We start from the raw sequence: 21,059 nt of genomic DNA on the forward strand, positions 1-21,059 counted from the left end.
ATGGGAGGCCTGACCTTTTCTGAATAGAAATGGAGGAGTGAATGGAGAGGAATAGAGAAGTGGGGAGGGGAGGAGGGACTGGAGTCAGGATGCAAAATGAATAAATGAATGAATGAATAAAAAAAGATTCTTTAAGAGAGATTGAGGGTTCAAATTCCACTCCATTTCTACCACGCTATTTCATGAACATGCGTGTACTGAGTCCTCACAGTGCTTTAGGCACAGGTGACTAAAGAGAAGAATCAGCGTGTTGTTGCAATTAGCTTGAAATCCATTTGAGAGACAAGAAAACCCATAAGCATGTGGAAGCTGGTGAATCAAAATAAGATCCTCTTTCTCATAGGTTTGTGGCACTAGTGGCACCATTTAATTTCCCCAAGCTTTTGGCATCCCCATCAATGACATCACGCTTATGGACTAGACGAAAGACGACATCATCAGAAGAGGGAGGAGTTTTCAGTGTCTTCCCCCCCCCCGTAGGAAATGGCTGAACAGGAAAAGGAGAGAGAGGGAGGGAATGAGGGAGGGAAGGAGGGAGGGAAGGAGGGAGGGAGGGAGGGAGCGAAGGAGGGAGGGAGGTAGACAGGGAGGGAGGGAGGGAGGGAAGGAGGGAGGGAGGGAAGTAGACAGGGAAGGAGGGAGGGAGGGAGGGAAGGAGGGAGGGAGGGAAGTAGACAGGGAAGAAGGGAGAGAGGGAGGGAGGGAGGTAGACAGGGAAGGAGGGAGGGAGGGAGGGAGGTAGACAGGGAGGGAGGGAAGGAGGGGGGAGGGAGGTAGACAGGGAAGGAGGGAGGTAGACAGAGAAGGAGGGATGGAGGGAGGTAGACAGGGAGGGAAGGAGGTAGACAGGGAGGGAGGGAGGAAGGATGGAGGGAGGGAGGGAGGGAGGGAGGGAGACAGGAAGGCAGGGAAGGAGGGTGGGAGGGAGGGAAGGAGGGAGGGAGGTAGACAGGGAAGGAGGTAGACAGGGAGGGAGGGAGGGAGGGGGGAGGGAGGGAGGGAGGGAGGGATGCCACTACAGCTGGCTGACTTCTAGGAGCGCTACTAAAGGAAAATGTGCACTAAAGTGGTGTGACTTTCTTTTTTTTTTTTTTTTTTTTTGGTTTTTTGAGACAGGGTTTCTCTGTGGTTTTGGAGCCTGTCCTGGAACTAGCTCTTGTAGACCAGGCTGGTCTTGAACTCACAGAGATCCACCTGCCTCTGCCTCCCAAGTGCTAGGATTAAAGGCGTGCGCCACCACCGCCCGGCAGTAGTGTGACTTTCTAAAATCAAAACTAGGATTATTGTCATGCTCATCCCCAAACCTACACTAAGCAGGCTTTGGTACCGAAAGAGAGAAGAAGTAAGTGATGGTTCATTTGCTGTTTACTGGCTGAAGGGGAAAGATTTCCTCTATTGGCTTAAACATGCCCTGAAATTTGAACTCTGTAACCCAAGGTAACTGTTTCTGTTACACCTTTTAAGACCGGCAACCAGAATGGGTTCTCTGAACGGAAATGAACCTTTGACTCACCCATCTGAATTTACTCCTTTCCAGAGAGTTGCGGCATTTGTAGAAAAATTGCGTTCAGATTGCAAGGACATGACAACCTTAAGTGTTTCGGCCAATTAACAACTTTTGTAACAGCAAAGACCATGCTCTGTGAAAAGAGGATTTTCTTTGGCAATTAAGTTTAAACAGCGTTTAAAGCCACTATTTCGAATCAATTAAATGTTCTTACTACATCTACTGCCTCCTTTACTGCTTCCTCTGATATTCTTGGTGAATCATTAAGTTAACAATTTGTGATCACTGAAAATACTTTATTTTTCATATTTTCAATATGTCACTGCACTTCAACTCAATATTCCAGTCCAAATAGCAGATCTCTTAATAAAGCACACAAGTAAGAGTAATTAACTTCCCTTTAGGGCAAAGATATCAACAATATGCTGCTGTGGACTAAACAATCAATTATTATTGAATTCCAGGCACCAGGCTAATATTTCCAGCTACGCAGGTCCTTGAGACTCAAGCTGCCCATTTTGCTTTTAACAAACAAGGTCAAAATCACGAATTGAAATACTGTGACTCTGAGAGCACACTTTACACCTCAGGAAAAAAAATGCAGAGGCACTGCGAACTGCTAAGTATCTTTCCAGTAGGCCTAAATATTAATAGACACATCAAAGATAGACAGATAGATCTATCCCTTGCAATCAAATCCTATTCTAGTTGTCTAGACTTTGGTGTGACATAAAATATAATTAAAACATTTATTAAGCTCTAACTCTGGGCTAGCCTGGGTGCAGAGGGAATACAAAGTATAAAGGAGAGAAAGGAGAACAAGCTGAAATAGAAAAATTTAGAGGACATAGGGTAAGGAATGAATTTGTAAGTTCTAGTTTGTCTAAATTCAATCAGGCGATGCCTTCCGCTTCAAAAGATGTGGAGAGAACACGAGTAGACTATAGACAAAGTGTTTAATTTAGTTTGGGACACATTGAAATCTGAGATGATGGAACACCCAGAGATGGTCAGAAACACAGACTGTGAGCTCAGTTGTGGTGTCCAGGCTGAAATGAAGAAAAGGAGATTGGCCTGAATTTCGGAGCAGCACAAGAGTCAACATGGGAGGAGATTCGGGCAGTGATCAGAGAAGTAGAACCATGGAACAGGCGAGGCACACATAAAAGACGGGAAAGACTAAAGACCAAAGCGACGCATCACCTTCAATGAGTAGAGCAACGTGAAGACATCAAGGAAGTCTTCAATATCACTAAACTCAGAATCAGGGCACGCTGGTGGTCTTTGCTGGAAGACTTTCAATGGAATGGCAGCTAGGGGAGACAAAGAGTCATAGCCAACATTCAATCATAATCATTTGAATATTACCTGGGAACACCAACTGAGCGCTGGAGATTAGAAAGTAAGAGCTGTGCATTTGCAACATTAAGAAAATGAGAAGAGAGAAAGTAGGAAATTTGAATAACGAGAACCCAGGAATATATCTTCAGCTGAGAATTTGTGGAGTGAGAGGAGGAGAAGAAAGCTGCATTTTGGGAAAAGAGAAGACTGTGAGTAGAGATAAAGGCAGAAGATTGATGGCCAGGGTTGAGAGGCCAGATAAGGCTGGGACACATAAGTTTGTCACATAGCGAACCACAGTTACGCAGCCTTTTCTGTCCCACAATGTCAGCCGCATGAATGGAGGTGTGAAGACCAGAGAATGTCAGCTGGAGTTAAGAGTGAAGGGTGCCAATCTGTGAGGCTAAAGTTTCAGGGGAGACAGATAGTTGGGGGACCTGGCGATATTAGGGAAACAGATGTCCAAAGAAAACAATCAAAGACATTCTGACATACAGAGAGGGTGGATGAGGTTGGAAGAATTTGTTAATATTAATTCAAGGTCAATGGTTAGAAAAATGTGGGAACATGGGATATGTGAAGGAAAGAACCAAACAAAATTCAGAGTCATTTAGTGTCTTAACAGACGGATTCCCCAAAGAGACAAGAAGAGAGACACAATGTTAAATATTCCAAGTCACACCAAATAATTTCTAAAGGTATCTCTCATATCTGAAAGTAAGAGATCACTACCACATCAATAAAGTATGGCTAGTTTTGATAACTTGGGAAATATTCAACCTTAAGAAGGAAAATGAAAAGACTAAAAACCAGAAGCCCTCCAAATGTAGAAAGGTGTGTGGCTAACTGATTGACTGAGACAAACGAGACACTCTAAGTAGGGCATTTGGGCAAAGACAAGGTCAGCAGTCATAGTGCAAATGACATGCACTGACACAAACAGTCCCTTGATCAAATTTGTTACGATTCACAATTGTATTCACTCAAAATGCTTATGCCTCCTGTGAATAATTTCATTCCATTTGAGATATATGTCCTATCAGTAAATTTGATATGTGGGTGTTTATTCTGCTTGAGGGTGGGAAGAACATGATTCATATAACTTAGTAACAGGGAATATGAATGAATGAAGAAAATTAGCTTCTATGTGGCTTTCCTATTCTTGTAAACTCTAGGATTTGTGACTCTTAAGAGAACTCTTCCTGAGACAGATTTATGTCACAGTCTAATTTTTGTTCATACAGATGCATGGGTCTTACCATATTTAACCTTTAATAATTGAGTGTTGGGTGCCACTGACATGAAGCTAGACATCAAAAATTAGACGTCCACAGTTAGACAAAGTTAGATGCTCAGGTGATGACCCAGTTCCTGGCTCTGTATTGCCAGAGTATTATACAAAAGCCTATCAAGGTTTCCACTTTAGGGCTGATCAATTGATCATACTGATGAAAAGTCCCAATCTCCACCAAATATGTTGTGGATTAGAGATTTCAGTTTCTTATTTCTAACTCAGCATTAAACATGATGTCATGTAAAAATGTAAAATGTAAAAATGGGATGAATACGGTCCTGTACACGGCATAACTTGAAATAACTGAAGGAGCAAGGCTGAACAGAAAGGATGATCTTGTCACAAAATGATGAGGACAGACAGCAGCTGCGTGTTCTGCCTCTTCCGCTTCCAGACACACGGAATTATTTCTGAGCTGACTTAGCGCCCCATACCTGGTGGTTTGAGGTTGCAAGCATGAAGGAGCCCTTGAACAGTGCCACGGGGCAGAAAGACATGGGCACTGCCATTAGGAGCTATGGTGAAATAGGGGGACACTATTATCAGAATAATGCAGGTGGCAGATCTCCTTCTTCCAGTCAGAGCACCATTGTCTAAGCCTTTCTAGTCATTGTGGGTATGGGAACAGTGACTGTATGCAGTGGTAACACAGTTTCTGTATGGTCAGGGCACATGCGTTCAACTCTACAACTCCACTGACAAGAAACATCTACTGATGGTGAGTCACTGTCCTTGGTGCTTAAGTATGAAAAGTCACAAGAAAGGTAGTTGTAGAAGTGTGTGTGTGTTTGTGTGTGTGTGTGTGGTGTGTGCGCGTGAAGCAATGCAGTATGTTCAATGCACTTACACAAACACACACTGAAGTCCCAAATCCACCCCTTTGGAAGAGGGAGCTGTATGTAGAGAGCTTCAACTACAAGTAGTCACTGAAGCCATGAGGTGGGCATGGCGGATGATGAGGTTACAAATCCTCCATGTTTATAGACTTAACTGCTTGCTTCAAGTCTATTCCTAGCTCACTATGTAATCCTGAGTTCTGTTTTTCCTTGAAGTCTTAAAAACACAATTGCTGAGCAAACACTGTATCATTGGGATTAACTGCAAAATCAGAGGGCTGGGCTTCTAGGTCCAATACTTCTTCCTTCTAAGATTTCTTTAATGCCTGTATCTGAAAAATGGTCCTAGGAAGACCATTACCTCCGATGCTCTGGGACTTTTCAGTATAAGGGTGGTATTTAGTTTTGTAAGTTATAAAAGTTGGACATGGATAGATAAGACCAGCCATAAACAATAGTTCCCTCGTGCTATGAATTCCCCCATTCTACATCATAGTTGAAGGCATACAAATCCAAACAGGAAATTACCACCAACTGCTAAGCACCCAGACAGGTCACCCCAACTTTTGGTTGCTCTCCCCTTAAAATGATCACAGCTATAGGCAGGGGAAACAAGGGGCAACTACTTTCAGAGCCTCACGTTTTTAAAGGACACTTGCTGAGTTAACTCATTTGCACGCAGATCAGTTTATCCAAAAGTGGAATCATTTATAAAAACTTTCACTGAAGCTATTTGTCCAGCTGCATCCAATTTTAGGGATTACCAACATCATGTCACTGTTGGCCTCACATTATATTCCGGCAGTGTGGGGCATGAGCCAATCTTGATGCTACACACAGGCCTCATCTGAGACTTAGGTCTGGTTTTATCTCCAAAGCGGGGCTTCAAAAATCAGCCGCCACTTTTTACAGCTGAAAATTTATGAGCCACATAGCACAGCCGAGAGGAACACAACACAAAATCACAGCGCTGTCCTGGTGATAACCAGCAGCACCTGTTATACCAAACATTGGCCATGGCACTGAAGTTGGGCATAAATTTTAAGTTTGTTGCTTAGACACACATTTCAGGAAAACAGTTTAGATGATCAACAGGAAACAAAAATATGTTTTCATCTTATGTTGGATACATTTTAAAATAGGAAAGATGAATCATATTTAACAAATGAGTAGCTACTGACTTGGGAAAATAATTAATATCCCAGTAAGCAACAGATTTCTCTACTGATACCTATTACTCGAGATAAAATAAACAAGGGCCAATTTCCCATTACACACAGAGAATGGAGATGGGGTGGGCTCCAATACCTGGCTTTGTGTCTGGAAACAAACATGCCCATTACACACATAAACCTTAAAATTTTCCATAGTGTGATGAATTTCAAAGACTAGGGGGGAGCTGATATGTGTGTTTAATATAAAACAAATAAAACAATCAAACAGTATTCTCTAATTCTGTGGCATGGGCAGATTTTTGGCTAAGCCTTGTGCTTAATGATATTGAGAATTCAAGTTTAATTCTATGATGTCATTATTAAGGCGGAGCCAACCATTCTCTCATTTCTGAAAAGCACATCTCTGCTGTGACTCCAAACTTTGCAAAGCTGGACAAACAGACCATGAGCAACAGCTACAGAACTCCTCTCTCTGTAAAACAAAAGCTTTGTCTGTAAGTTGTGTCCCCTTTGGCCACTTCATTATTCCTGCTAGTGAGCTGGTTTAGAGGCTTGTATGATCAGGCCTGACTTTGAGTTTATATTTCTTCCATTCCTAATCTACTATGCCTAGGAAGAGATGCATTCTCAATTTCAAACCACTGGCTTTCCAAATAATCATTAAGAAAATAACCCATTCAGAAGATGAGGAAGAGGAGGAGAAAAAGAAATAAGCATTTCTTATTTATGCTATTTAAAATATGATTAAAGAATGCATTCATCCTTAACTCATAAAACTATAGAATCAAAGAATTTTTATAACATACATCTGCATAGGTTTAGTATTTAAAATGAACCTAAATTTTATTTTTATGAATCTTTAGGCATAGCTGATATTCAGTTTTAATCAACAGATTCAAATAGCTGGATTCTATGGATGAGTTCTTCAAGGATTCTTTTTGACTTTGAGATTATGTAATAGTTGAGAGAGCAGAACAGAATTCTATCACTTCTATTACAGATTCAAAATTGCCAATGCGATTGGGTCCCCGCCCACACCCCAACTTCAGAGTGAGTTAGGTGGGGGAAGCCTGTGTGTAGTACTTGTATGATTCCTTCTAAGCAGGATTCAACTCTTAAGGGAAAGTGGAGACAGGGAATGGTAAATAGACAAGAGGCTAAATGAAAATACCATCTGCCTAAACATGCCCCCTCCGTATCCTCTTTGTGTAGCTGTGTGGGCTGTGCGCAGTTTTGAGAAACGTGGGCTATTGGCTAGACTCCTAAGTAAACCCGCTGTCCTGGGCCTTCAGGGTACTGCACCAGGACCCTGCAGCAGGAGCTTGTACCCCGTTGAACAAATGAGACACTGAGCAGCATAAAGACCCTGTGGATTCATCTTAGGCCACCGTTGCTCAGCCTCATTAAGATTTCCATCTTTAGAAGGAAGGGGTTTTCGTGAAAAACACATAGTAGTTTTTAGCTCTGGCACTTCTTGCTATTAAATGAAAATAATCATATTTTCAAACTAAAAAACAATCCTACACTACCAGATCAAAATTAACCAGTATAAGCTTTGTTTCTGGGTCTAATCCTTTCTCACTCCAGGAACTCTGGGCAGCTTGGGTGTCCTGGAGACCTTATAGTGTAGACATCCCCTTTAACTTCCCATCCACCTTGTGTGGTTGCTACTTCACTCTCCTGGTCTCTGACCAGTGGCTCCTCCCTACATCATGACCTCTGGACAAATTACAGATTCCCAAGTGCTGATCCTGGCCTGCATGATGTGTCGAAGCCTAAACCAATCCCCAAAGGATGAACAGTGCATACTACAATCAAGACAGATTTGATCAATCAATAATGACAGAATTATAGCAGAAACAGCAGTATTTTAAATATGAAGACAGCTCTTTTCCAAAGCAGAAAAGCAGTTTCTAGGAAAACAATAAGATGCCCACCACACCATACCAACAGAGAACATTAAAGCAAGCTTTTCATTTTTCATTAAACACATGAAAAGCTTGGTCATCTTTCAGTAATAAACATAAAAAAGGAATTAAAAAAAAGGAATGAATTTTTTTTTTAAAAAAAAAATGCCACATGGGATATGGGCCCAATATGGGCAATCTTTTGAGTTTGTATAGTTAAGACCAAAATAGCACCGAAGGAGTCACTCACCTCCATATGCCATATGTTCCATCAGTGACTAGAGAACGCAGGCAGAGAGAAGACACGGAATCTGAGCGCACTACGTTCACTACAATCTAGAGTTATTTGGGTGGGAATAAAGACTTTACTTGTAATGCTTTATCAGACTATGCCAGCAACCGACCATGTAATTTAGCACCTGTGTAGAAGAAGCATTGCTTTCAACATTGTTTCTTCCTTGCCTGGAATCGAGGATGTTCACATCGGAAAGTTTTAACTAAAGTTGCCTGTCCTCCTTACGGTAGGATGCCGGGGAAAGGTTTTCTACGCCAGACAACAGACCTTATAACCAAACTCGGGCTAATTCTATTATTCTCAGAGTAACTGCGCATGCCCCACAGATGTAGTCAGTGACAAAGCAGCTGGATTTGCAAAGCACAGGACAGATGGGAAGTGACGCAGAATGTAGGTCTTTGACTCACTGATAATCAGTCATCAATATCACCTATAAATAAAACATATTGAATTAACTTATAATTTGAAATTAGTAGTTAGATGACTCAGAATTAAAAATAAATTATTATGGAAAGTATCCCATTCATATGTATATAAAACTTAGATCATAAGTATTAGCAAAAGCCAAACTGTACATACAGGGCATCAGACAGGAGAATGAGACCCAGGAACAGAATACTTTCTCATCCCAGTTTCGTGATGATCACATATTCAGTTGGGTCTTCACAAATCACTTAACTTGCTGTGTGTTTGAGTTATTTATCATCAAAGAAATATACAGGTCAAACAACACAGATTCTAAAGTACCTTCAAGTTTAGTATTCCTTTAAATTATTTCATGCAGAAAGAAATACAGCTCAGGATAATAAAGCTGGTGATATAAAATACCCAACAAATGGAATATGCCAGCCAATCAATTTTCAGTCAAACAAATGCACTGCAGATGGAAAGCAATTCTTTCAAAAGAAAAATGAAGGGGACGGTAATAAAACAGGCAAAATGCCTCCACCACGTAACCAAGCCTGTTTCTTTATAATTGTTGTTTCTTTAAATCCTCCAGGGACTTCTTGAGTCAAACCAAGTGCAGCGAAGGCTTGAATCATCCAGGATCTTACACCCAAGGCCTGTCAGTTTGATGATCCCTGTCTCTTCTACAGAAACAAATGGCCACTGTGTGTCAGCACTGAAGATGGAAAGGGGGCTAAGCTTTCTTGCCCCCCCTCCACTCCTCATTCCTCCCCTACCGGCCAAGGAACCCAAGCACACTACTTATTCAGCTTCTGCACGTATTATAGTAGGGGCTAAGCATCTTTTCAAAGTATATGTCACAATTCTCAATCTATCCTTCTGGCATATTTATCAAGAGAGAGAACAGAGGACAGTGGTTCAGTGGGGACAGGGAATTGTTACATCGATTTACAGAATAAACAAATAATAGATAAATGAAAATTAATCACCCACATCACTGCCCAAAAATGCCCTCACTGTAAGCACCCTCCACCAAGCTTGCTTTATGCCCTAAGAAGAATAATACACAGTACTTTTTCAATTAAATAAAAGTAATATATTAAATATTCTTAAAATGAAGCCTAAGTTACCTGAGCGGGACTTTCAAATGCATATACCACTTTAAAATAACTCAGCTATAATGTTTTAATATACACACATGTACACCCCTCCTGAGAATTACAGCTTAGCATAAGCAAACAGCAACAAATGAAAATAATTTGTTGATACAAATGGTCTTTCTTTGAAAGACAGCTGTGTTCTCCTCCTCACCCCGGTTCACTCGAAGTGACCTCAGGGGGAAAGGCTAAGGGTCACTGCAGACTGCCAGCTACTGTTTTCATACACAGCTCTGGAGTCGTTACCGTGGAGGAGCTCATACCTAGTGCAATACCATAATGCACCGGCAAAAGGTGCCAGGGCTGTGGTTGGGAAGAGACAAACAGCAATAATTCAGCAAAATAGATTGTGGCCAGTCAGGACTTTTATCACAGCCAAGAGCGATCCAAAAAGAAAGGAGATGACACATTATCTGCTTTATACCTTGAATATTATCCACTGTGAATTAAGAAATCATGTAACAACAGAAGTAGACATTTAAATCTGTATGACAGATAAAAAAAGCCTGACTAGTAAGAGCCTTAAAAACTCACAATAATCCAATATTTAGCGGGGGGATAGGTAGTGAGCATAATAAAACTGCATTTTAGGGTCCAGCTCTAGTCTAGATTTATGATAGGTTTGTAATCCACTCAGGCTTTTGTCGGGGGGCGGGGGGAACACTCGATGAATCATCTATGCAAGAATTTCAAGAGAAGGCAGTGCTCCCTGGTAGGTGCAATTTAAACAAGATCTCTAAGATTTAGCAATATATTTAGACCTCTGCTGGAATATCAAAACTCTCCCAAGTTCCTTAATAGTCAATGATAAATCATGGTTTTAAATAAAAGGAACACCCTTTCTGAAAGTTCCTAATCAAAATGAATTCACTAGCGAATTAGATAGTCCCTTTAAGATAGTCAAGGAGATTATTTGGTTTAAACAGCAGATAGAATCCTTTGTCTAATTCTTTATCTAAGTCACTATCGCGATAGCTACCTTTAGTACCAGTTCTTCAAGAGGCTGGAGCAGAGAGTGCAGTACTGGAGATAGCACTGAGCAATAGAGCAAGATGCTGGAGCTCCTGCCTCCCTCCCTGACTACCACTGTTTTGTTTTTTGTTTTACCTGAATTGATATAAAAATTGAAATATAAAATTATAATTTTGTACTTAGAAAAATCCTTAGATTTTAAGACACCCTGTGTCACATTTTATGAACTAAATTCCGGAAGTATGTGGTGATTTGCCTAAGGCTTCTGTCTTGTTTGCTTAAATTCCAACTCTAGAATGAGGAGAGAATGGATAAGTGACAAAGGCAGTTTTGTATACATTATTTCATTCTGCCTCTTGTACATAGTTGCATATGTTGATTCTAAAAAATGTGAAAAGATTTTTCTTAAAAACATAAAACAAAACAAAGCAATCAGTCTATTACTGTTAAAACCCAGTTCTGACAGGGTTGTAGAGAAACCAGCCATTTCTAGGACAATCATTATACCACAGCATCTGGTCCTGGTAGCATCTTAATTTTGTCTTTGGCATTTAATATGATAGCTGAGGGGCATCTAAAATAAAGGAAAAGATCATAAACGTCTCATTTATATCCCAGAAAAGAATAAACACTACTTAGAATAAAATAAAGTATTAGAAAACCCTTGAAAGAGAGAGAAGAATTTGGGGTGTATTTTCTGGGAATCCCTTATTAACTCAATTTTCCATTATCAGATGATCAATTTCTTATGATGAACTAATAGAAAACTTACATGGCAGAGTTAAGTTTCAGAAAAGGAAAGAAAAACACTGGAGACAAAGAATAATGATTTTTTTTAAATCAATGGCATCATTAAATAAGACATAAATATCATCAATAAATTCTACCACACTCTCAGCCTTAATATAAATGGAATTTCTCCACATGTGATGAGATACAAGGGGTATAAACTTCCAAATTATACCAAAGACTAGTTAAAATAGATACACAGTGGATGTAATTAAATTTGGCTGCATTACCCATCTGAGAAGATTAGCTTTAAGAGTCAGGCTTGCTGTGTACACTTTACTATAGCAGTTAAATACAAGTGGAATCTCCTCTGTTCAGCCCAAAGATGTCCCATGAGGTCACTGCACTATGTGATGGGTCTTCTGCAAAATCTCAGACTATTTAATATTTCATGAAATGCCAAACGCCAGACGTCAGTTCACTCTAACACATTCCATTCAAGATGTAGAATTTTGAAGTTGGGGACCCAAGAGCCAGCTAAGTCTACAAGTTTTCAAGTGCATCACATAAAGAAAGGGTGCTTCCCGAAAAACAAGCGAGCAAGCAAACAAAAACACCACTGGATCTTATTTTCCGGTGGAAAGGCAAACACTCAGGCCGGTTAGCATCTCATTCTTAGAGCAACCATGAAGAATCTGATAAAGCATGATTTTCCCCGAGTTTTTCTCTGAACTTAAAGATAACGATTATTACCCTCATCATACTCTCTTTCTAGTCTATTCCTGGAAAGCACTTTTCCTGCTGATGTGTTTTTTTTTTCTTTCAACAAATTTATTTAAAAAAAAAAACTCAGCAAAACACGTAGAATGCAGGCATTTGAGAGATTTTGTTTGAGTCAATTTGTAGACACATTCATCACAACAGAAATCACAGAGGGTGTGAGTTAGGCTCTAGACTCCCTGTGTATTGACTGCAAGAAATGTCTTCAAGGAATAGCAGGCCAAGCGGTGTTCTTCAGCTCCCCCACCCCACTTCCTACATTTCAGAATTACTTCTCATGCAAGCTGGCAGTATATTTTTTTATGTGTGCCACAAATCCTAGTTAAATTTGAGAATACATCAAGGAAGCTAAATTTAGGAAACATAGACTGTCACTACATTAGAATAGATTATTCATGAAAAAGCACAATAACATGGAAACAGCTCTGAAACTCGGAGAACACTCTGTAAAAACATTAATAGCAATACAGTTCAGGCAAATATCAAAGAATTACAATTAGCATTATTGTGTTATTGCCACTACCTAAGTTTTCAGCCCTCAGCCTTCATCAATCACAGTGGGTTTGGTCATGTGGAAATAATTCCCATGGCTTTCACTGCCACAGAAATTGGGATCTAAATTATTTATTAGTTAATGCTCAAAGGGTAGAAATGGAATACATTCATGGTTATACTTCACAGGGTAGAAGAAAAAAATAGGCTTCAGGTACAAGTTCATAAAGATTCTTGCTCAAGAAGACAAGAAATAATTTTAAATTTTTAAAATGTAGATCACACATAGCTGTCATCTCCCTCCCCTTCATTTGGGCACATAAACTCAGTGATTTTGGCAAGGAGATGCTTTCTCTCCACACCCTGAGGCATTTCTGGATTTTAAATCTATTGGGACCTGTCTAAGCCTCACCAGGAACTCAAAGCACTGGCAGGTACAAGAAAATTTCTAGTTCTCTATTTTAAAGTCAATTTACAAATGTCTTTATGTGGGTATTTTTTTATTCTACAGGTATTGCTGCTGCTAGCTGACAGCAAACAAGTTCCCCTAACCTAATAACAAAATTATGAACATGCATCAAAGAAAAGCATTTCAACTTCCTTGTACAAAAAGCACGTTTCATCACAGATAACTGTCCAGAAGTCGGGACTGTGAGCGTTAATCATGAACACCAACTCCAATATAGACAATTACTTTCAAACAAGCCAACCTTCTCTGTCTTGAAAGGAAGAAAAATACACACACATATTGGAAAAATAACAACTACAATAGAACATATTCTAGCCACCTACACGACAGATTTTTTTAACAGCTGCTTAAAATAAGAGAATCAATTACATCTACAATATTAACCTGTGTGCAGACCCGGACTGGCAATAGCGTCCAGACCTGATGTGGTGGCGATATTCACAACAAATCAAGCACATCACACAACACCACCTGGTAAATCTTTTGCATCCAAGAGTAAAGAAACATGCAAGGTTAATTGTTAGCCCTGGCATGTGAGGACCAGAAGACGAGGGTGGAGGGAAGCGCTTACTTCGAAAATGCTCGGAAGCGTAGTAATAGACATCCTCATAGCCCTCTTGGTAATCCTCTTCCGGACGGTACTTTTTCCCTTTTCTTCTCCTAGATCTCCGAATCTGTTTGACGAATCCCAGGAAGCGGTCCATGCCTGGCTCCCGGGGAGGCGCTGCGCAGCCAGCAGCAAAGCGGACAGCTCAGCTGCTCTGCAAGTCGGTGGAGCATGAATGACCCTCAGGAAGCCCGGGGACCTGGACACATTACCCTCCAGCCTTGCTCCTCCTGCCCATCAGGGCCGAGAGTTGAGCTGCAGAAGGGGAAAACATAACCGCGATCTGGGAGTACCTTGATGAGACCTTCTCATTTAGCCCAAGAAACTGTCAGATCTGCTGTTTTTTCTTTAAGGATGGGTGGGGCAAAGATGATAATAAAAGTAAGATAATAATAATTAAAGAGAAAACAAACAGCGAAGCTGTGGGCTTCAACTTGTTTTCACACCAAACAAAAGTTGAGGATTTTCAGCTGAAGCAAGAGGCATCCCAGCACTAAAATGTAACTACCCGACACCTCCATCACCAGGGCGGGTGGGGAAGCTCGTTAGTCACTGGACTGAACCAAAGCTAGGGACGGGCTTGGCTTTCCCCAGCAGCCAATTCTTCCCACTCGTATTAACATTCCTATGCTCAAAGCTCAGCAGGCACGTGAAAACTTCCTAGAAAGCTACAGTTTGGGAAAAGAGAGGCTGGTTAACTCTTTGCGCTCTTGGCAAGCCACTCTAGGGATCTGGGAAGTGGTTTCATCCATATGCACAGCCCTCTTGCTGACTGAGTGTGCTGTATGTGTTAATTGGAGCAGCAGGGGGAAGGCTCAGCAGCTGCTTTCAAAGGACAAATTTACCCCACTGGGCATTAATGTATTCCAATCGCTGTTTGATCTAAATATTAAAATGTGCTTCTCAGAGAAGCTTCTCACAGGCTTAGTAACAGCGCTCCACAATCTGCAAAGAAAGGAAACTGCATGCTTTTCAGAGGAGCGGAGCACAAATAATCCAACTTTGAGTGCATGAAATTCAAGTAGAACTCAGGCTGAGCGGTCACGCTGTTTAACAATAAAAGAAGCTATTTAAAGGACAAGCGAAACTGAATTAAAAGAAGAACGTTTTTAAAATGTGTCTATACCTTGTTTATGTTAATCTTTAAGAATCACAAACAATTTAAAAAACAACAACGACAAAACCCAAAACCTCTGGCTATCAAAAATACGTGAGGTCAAAGGGCAGAAACCCGCTAGAGGTGAACTGAGTAAGCAGGAATCCTATGTAACCATCCCCACTCCAGGCTCTTTTTCATGGATCTCTACACAGATGGGGATTTCTAACACCAGGAACAAGCCCTCAACTCACAGCCTAATTCATCATGCATGTCAGCATATTACCTAGGAAAGTAATGATATTCCACAGCCCCTTGTTTCCAGAAATGTAATTTAGAGAAATGTGTCTGACTGAATGATGGTTGTTCAATAACAATATCATAACAAGTTTGCACAGGCGTCCCGGGGGAGCTGGCTGTGCTCACAATACCTGTTGTTTGGTGCACAGGCAACCCGTCTCTTTTCTACACTGAGGCAGATCTCTGTTTTCAGCTATAGACTGCTCATGATGAAGTAGGGACAATTTTATTGAGGAAGTCAAATATTTACTAACCAAGAGCATTTCAGCTCTGAAGTGTGTGGAGTTACATTCAACAGTTCCATGAAATCCCCCGTGCTCGGAGGTTTCTCATTTTGTGTGCTGGAGGAGAGGGCTTGCGGAAAAAATACAAACTTAATGATGCTGACAAAAAGATGCTATAAAATGTGTCATGAGCATCTTTTAAACACCAACAAAATTCACTGTCCTTAGGTCCTGAGTCCTTTCGTTATTATTGTGCCTTCCTCAACCAAAACAAACCAGAACAATTAAAAACAATTAAGCAGAATCTTGAAGATCTGGAGTCTAGACTTTGAATAACAAACAGTAAATGAGTGGCAATAACAGCACATGGCCTCTTCAGTCAGCCAAAGAGCATGCTCACAAGGGTTTGCAGCCCTCCATGGAAAAGAAAAGAAGGTTCAAACCATTTCCATGGCTCCAGGTTATCAACTCAACACTGTAGGGCCAGCGAATAGAACACAATTTGGTACTAATTTAGAGATTATCTTGCCTGCTCAAAAGCTACTTGCATAAAAATCCAAGTCTTTTCTATGTGATTGTTCTTGAAATAGAGTGTGCTGGAGAGGTTCGTGTCAACTTGACACAAACTAGTCATCTGAGGGAAGCTCAATTGAGAAAAAGCCTCCATCGGATCAGGCTGTAGGCGAGCGCGCAGGCGCTTTCTTAACTGGTGACTGCTGAGGGCGGACAGCAGAGTCCTGACAGTGGTTTCATGGTTTTAGAGTTCTGGATGCATTTCAGGCTCCACCTCAAAGTTTTCCTGTCTCGCACTCGAAGACCAAGGCTGACGTTTATAGTAGTCCTGGACAACTGTCAAGTTAGTGAAACGTGGCTGTGTTCTTCTCAGGAAGGCGGTACATCTCCACAGAAACAGCCCCACCCTGCAGCTCCAAGAAGGCAGCACAGGTCTTGTCACTCCAGCCAGTGGTCCTCCCTGATGCCTGCCTCCACAGGATGAGCGCAGAGGCTGCTAACAGCAACTGTGGGGACAGTCATCTCCCACAGTCACGCTTGATTTGGCTTAGCTGAGTGTTTGGCGTTTGTTTTACTTAAAACTGGGTCAACATATGAAAGTCAGACGATTACACAAAATAAGCAGGTATTCAATGTTTTCCTTAAAGTATGGGAAGACCTCGTAGCTCTGGACCCAGTTCCATATAGTTACTGTAGAGAAGAGCTGAGAAAGACTGTCACCCACCAATAACTCTCTGCTTCTCACTATCTATAGCCCTTTCTCCCAGACTCAAACCTCTCACTCAGTCACCTCTGGGCCCTGCAGGCATTTGTGCCTGTGGGACATGGTGGGGATCTATTTGAGTAGCTAGTTCCCAAACACTAACTACTTGTAAAGCAATGGCAACACACTTCTCTCCTGTAGAGAAAGCTAACTATTAACAAGTGGGCTTTAGTGGAGCTAAAGGGTCACTAAAGCGTAGTATTAAATTCCTAAGACAAAAAAAAAAAAAGTGTTCTAGCCGGGCGGTGGTGGCGCACGCCTTTAATCCCAGCACTCGGGAGGCAGAGGCAGGCGGATCTCTGGGAGTTCGAGGCCAGCCTGGTCTACAAGAGCTAGTTCCGGGACGGGCACCAAAGCTACAGAGAAACCCTGTCTCGAAAAACCAAAAAGAAAAGAAAAGAAAAAAAAAAAGTGTTCTCATGAGAAAACCAAACAGCTTGAATTATTCAACAAAATGTACTTCAACCAAGGATAGCTAATACATATTAACATACACACAGACACACACACAAACACACACAGACACACACATACAGAGAGAGAGAGAGAGAGAGAGAGAGAGAGAGAGAGAGAGAGAGAGAGAGAGAGAGAGAAGTGCTCATTATTTTCCTCCTGGGAAGTAGGCAATTGACTATAAAGCACTTGTATGGTTTCTATATTCTTCTGAATTAGGTTCCCCATCTGCTTTCATTAAAAGAGTAGGCCAACTATTAAGTCTTTAACCTACAAAATCTCCTAAGTTGCTTATTAAAGGATATCCTTCCTTGCACATTTACATTAAATGATGGTTAGAGTATCTTCTAAGATGTATTATGGAACACACAGTCTATCTGACAAATATTTAACATGCTAAAAAATCTAGCCCTTTGAGATGCTGAGGTGTCTGCATGTAAGGTCAAGAACTACAGACCCCAGGACAGACACTGCACCACCCTGGAGAGGGCCGAGCAGGAGGGAGGAAGGACCACAGTCCTGGGACCCCAGGACAGACACCGCGCCACCTTGGAGAGGGCAGCACGGGAGAGAGGAAATACTCATCTTCAGGAGTGATGACATGGCATTCTCACCACTGAAACAAGCTTTATAGTGGAAGTGATTTATCTCATGCTCTTTGCTAAATGAAATCCATAGATTATGTGTCTCATGCATACATAATTTTAACATAAAACACCTTAATAATGTTCTATTTAAATATCTTTAGCAGTATTGAGTAAGTGCATTTAAGGGTCTGACTACAATAGAAGACGAAGTTTTATCTTTGCAATCACTTATAGTATTATTTTTAATTTAAGATGTGATCAAAAACCACTCCATGCATCAAATAGTAAATAAGATGGTAACAAAATGAACACCAGAATAAATGTCTGTATGGTCCTTGTGCATCAAAGCTGCAAACAGTATGACAATGTGCCTCTATAACCATGTTAGACTCATGAACTGAAATAATTAGGAACAAATTTTGTCTTACAAACATATTTATCATATGGAGATGTGAGAGCTGAGCTGAACACAGAACAAATTTCTGGTTTGTAAACATTTTTTTTTAACCTAACTTCAGTACTGTTTGCACGGTGGGCTACTGTCTCTAACGTGCTGGCAAACTCTATTTATACTACACCCTGTTCAGCACTATGTCAAGCCAATACATGGGGGGAAAGATGAACAAGCAAACAAAAAAGAAAAGAACACTTATTTTCAAAAAGCTTTTCCGAGTCATTCCTAAATGAATAGTTAATCTGATCCCATCTGATCACTTATTGTTGGGGTTGTTTATTAAATAATGCAGAGTCGGTACCTAAACAGTAATGTGAAGCAAATTTTCTGGTCTGTAAATCGAAGTGGATGAACTAAGCTAATTCATCCATCTGTGAGGTATTTCAAGGTCAACTCTCCACTGCCAACAAGATTTTAGTTAAAAAGACAGTGCAGGACAGTGCTTAGCATCTGAAACTGTTTGCTTACTGAGCGTGAAATGAAATTTAACTGTGGTATGTCTGCATTTGTAGATTTATTATGGCTGTTTAGACTTCTTGCAAAATGAAATGTCAGGCAGTCATTCTGAGGTTCTGACTATTTTAGGCTTCAAAGGTCTCACATGACTTTGAGGCTATTCTTTCAGTTTTTAAGCCTCACTTTTCCTTTGCATCCCCCACTTTGTAGAATTAACTAATATTTTTGTTTACTGCCTAGATATGAAATAAGCACAAGAGAGTGAAAATGAATGTTTAAAAATAATTTTCAAATTTGCCTTGTTTAACGTACTATCTTAACATGGTAAGAGCTTTAAAAAGATTCTATGTGTGGAAATTCACAGATTTTTCCCCATTGAAGGTATAAAATATATTATTAGGAGAAAGATTTAGACTAGAACGTCTGTTGCAGCTACAATATGGTATTGCATTCATACAAGATGCTTTCAAGTGATGAAAAACATACTGTTGGCTATGGAGTCTTTTAAGGTACTTGTGAAAGTTCACAAGGGGCATTTAAGCCCCATACAGTAGATCTAAAAATTGTCTAATGTCTTCTGATTCCTAGAAATCCATACATGCTCTCTGTCCCCACTTCTCCACGCCCCCTTCCTCTCCACAACTTGTCTTCCTAAATCACTTAGAGAGCAGGAAAAAAAATCTACCTTGAAATAGTACGATTTACTTATTTATTTGTTTTGGGGGTGATTATTTTTATCAAACTATGAAATTTCAAAAAATATTTTCTAATTGATTTATTTGACTATAGAAATATTTTCTTGTAGTCTGATGGGTTTTAGGGGGTTGTAAAGACTAGCCTAATTATATTTTTTAGTTTCTTCTAGGTGTTTCCCCATCTTTTTGAACTTTTTCTCTTGTAACCAGTTCTCAAACCCCTAACCTAGTCCTGTTAACAGCAATACTTTCTTTGTTTGTTATTAGATCTCTCCCGTGACATCTACATTTTAAGAACTTCTTGTCAAAAGTTCTCTATCTAAAATGACCAGGGTTCCTGCTTCTCCTCTCACTTTGCTGTTGAACTTCAGCTGCCTCGTCTATTTGGCTGCTTCCTTGTCATCCACTTAATTGCTCCTCACATGTATTGTAAATCAATATTTATTACACAGTGGGTGTACAACTGGAGACGGTGAGAAACACTAAACCATCCTTCTTGATGGTAGCTGTATGTACAAGTTAAGAGTTTAAATCCATTAATGGAAATGGGGCTTTTGGAATGTCTATGGCTTTAGGGGCTCACTTATTCACTCTATAAAGTATGTTTAGTGCCTCTGACATGTTATATCCTTGATCCATGCATGCTCTCACCAACCGTTACAATGCGTCCTATTTTAAAGCCCTGCTAGCTCATTTTGGTGTTTGACACACGTTTTAGGAAGACCCCTGTGGAATTAAATAGTATGCTTCCGTGAGCCATGAACAATGTGTGTTTGGCTCATGCTCAACCAGATCCATTCACTGGACAAGTGTTCACCATTTGTCAGGGATGCCAGGCACTGTCCCAGCAATGAAGACAGAGTCATGTGCAGAGGGCAGAGGGCAGAGCTCCCTGCCCTTGGGTGTCGCACACCTGATCAAGGGGCACATAACATATTGGGAAGCACAGCCTATGGTTCTGGAAGTGGTCCACAAGGTGACGATGACAGAACCTGACAGTGGGACATCTGGGAAGGCTTTCCAAGAGGAGAGAGAATTTCAGCAGAAGGTAAACAAGACAAAAACATTCAGCCACACAAAAGACTAAACAGCACACCCAGCAGGAACACACAAGAAAGACCAAGAGTCTGGCACTGGACCAGGGACAGGAAGAAAGTCACTACAGTGTAATGTAAGAAGCTACAGTGGCAGTCAGGAGTGCCTCAACCTGAACTCTACAGACTGGGGACAATGTTCTACATTAACGAGAGGCCCACAGAACACTCTCTGGAGTTTTAAGATAAATAGACCCGTGTCCTGATTTATCACTCATCACCTTATTTCCTTGAGAACAGGGTGTCTTGAGGCTATTCTTTCAGTTTTTAAGCATCACTATTTCTTTGCATCCCCCACTTTGTAGAATTAACTAATATTTTTGTTTACTTCCTAGATATGAAATAAGCACAAGAGAGTGAAAATGAATGTTTGAAAATAATTTTCAAATTTGCCTTGCTTAATGTACTATCTTAACATGGTAAGAGTCTCTCTGAGCGTGGCTGACAATGAGGGC

At 40.7% G+C, this 21,059-nt stretch overlaps 1 protein-coding gene across 7 annotated transcripts in view; it reads right to left on the minus strand.

Moving 5' to 3' along the window:
• The window catches only part of Grip1 (glutamate receptor interacting protein 1), a 664,532-nt gene that overhangs the window by 398,707 nt on the left and 244,766 nt on the right, over positions 1 to 21,059 (minus strand). For 5 of the 7 annotated variants that reach the window (XM_057757635.1, XM_057757638.1, XM_057757636.1 and 2 more), the window contains exon 1: positions 13,934 to 14,413. The exons of the other annotated variants lie outside the window; for them this stretch is intronic. In XM_057757635.1, the coding sequence (XP_057613618.1) occupies positions 13,934 to 14,066 (133 nt within the window). In that variant the 5' untranslated portion in view covers positions 14,067 to 14,413. Of the gene's footprint in view, positions 1 to 13,933; positions 14,414 to 21,059 lie in introns of those variants that run through there. 7 annotated transcript variants of the gene reach the window in all.

This window comes from Chionomys nivalis, chromosome 25 (assembly GCF_950005125.1).
Source record: "Chionomys nivalis chromosome 25, mChiNiv1.1, whole genome shotgun sequence".
Classification (NCBI taxonomy): domain Eukaryota; kingdom Metazoa; phylum Chordata; class Mammalia; order Rodentia; family Cricetidae; genus Chionomys; species Chionomys nivalis.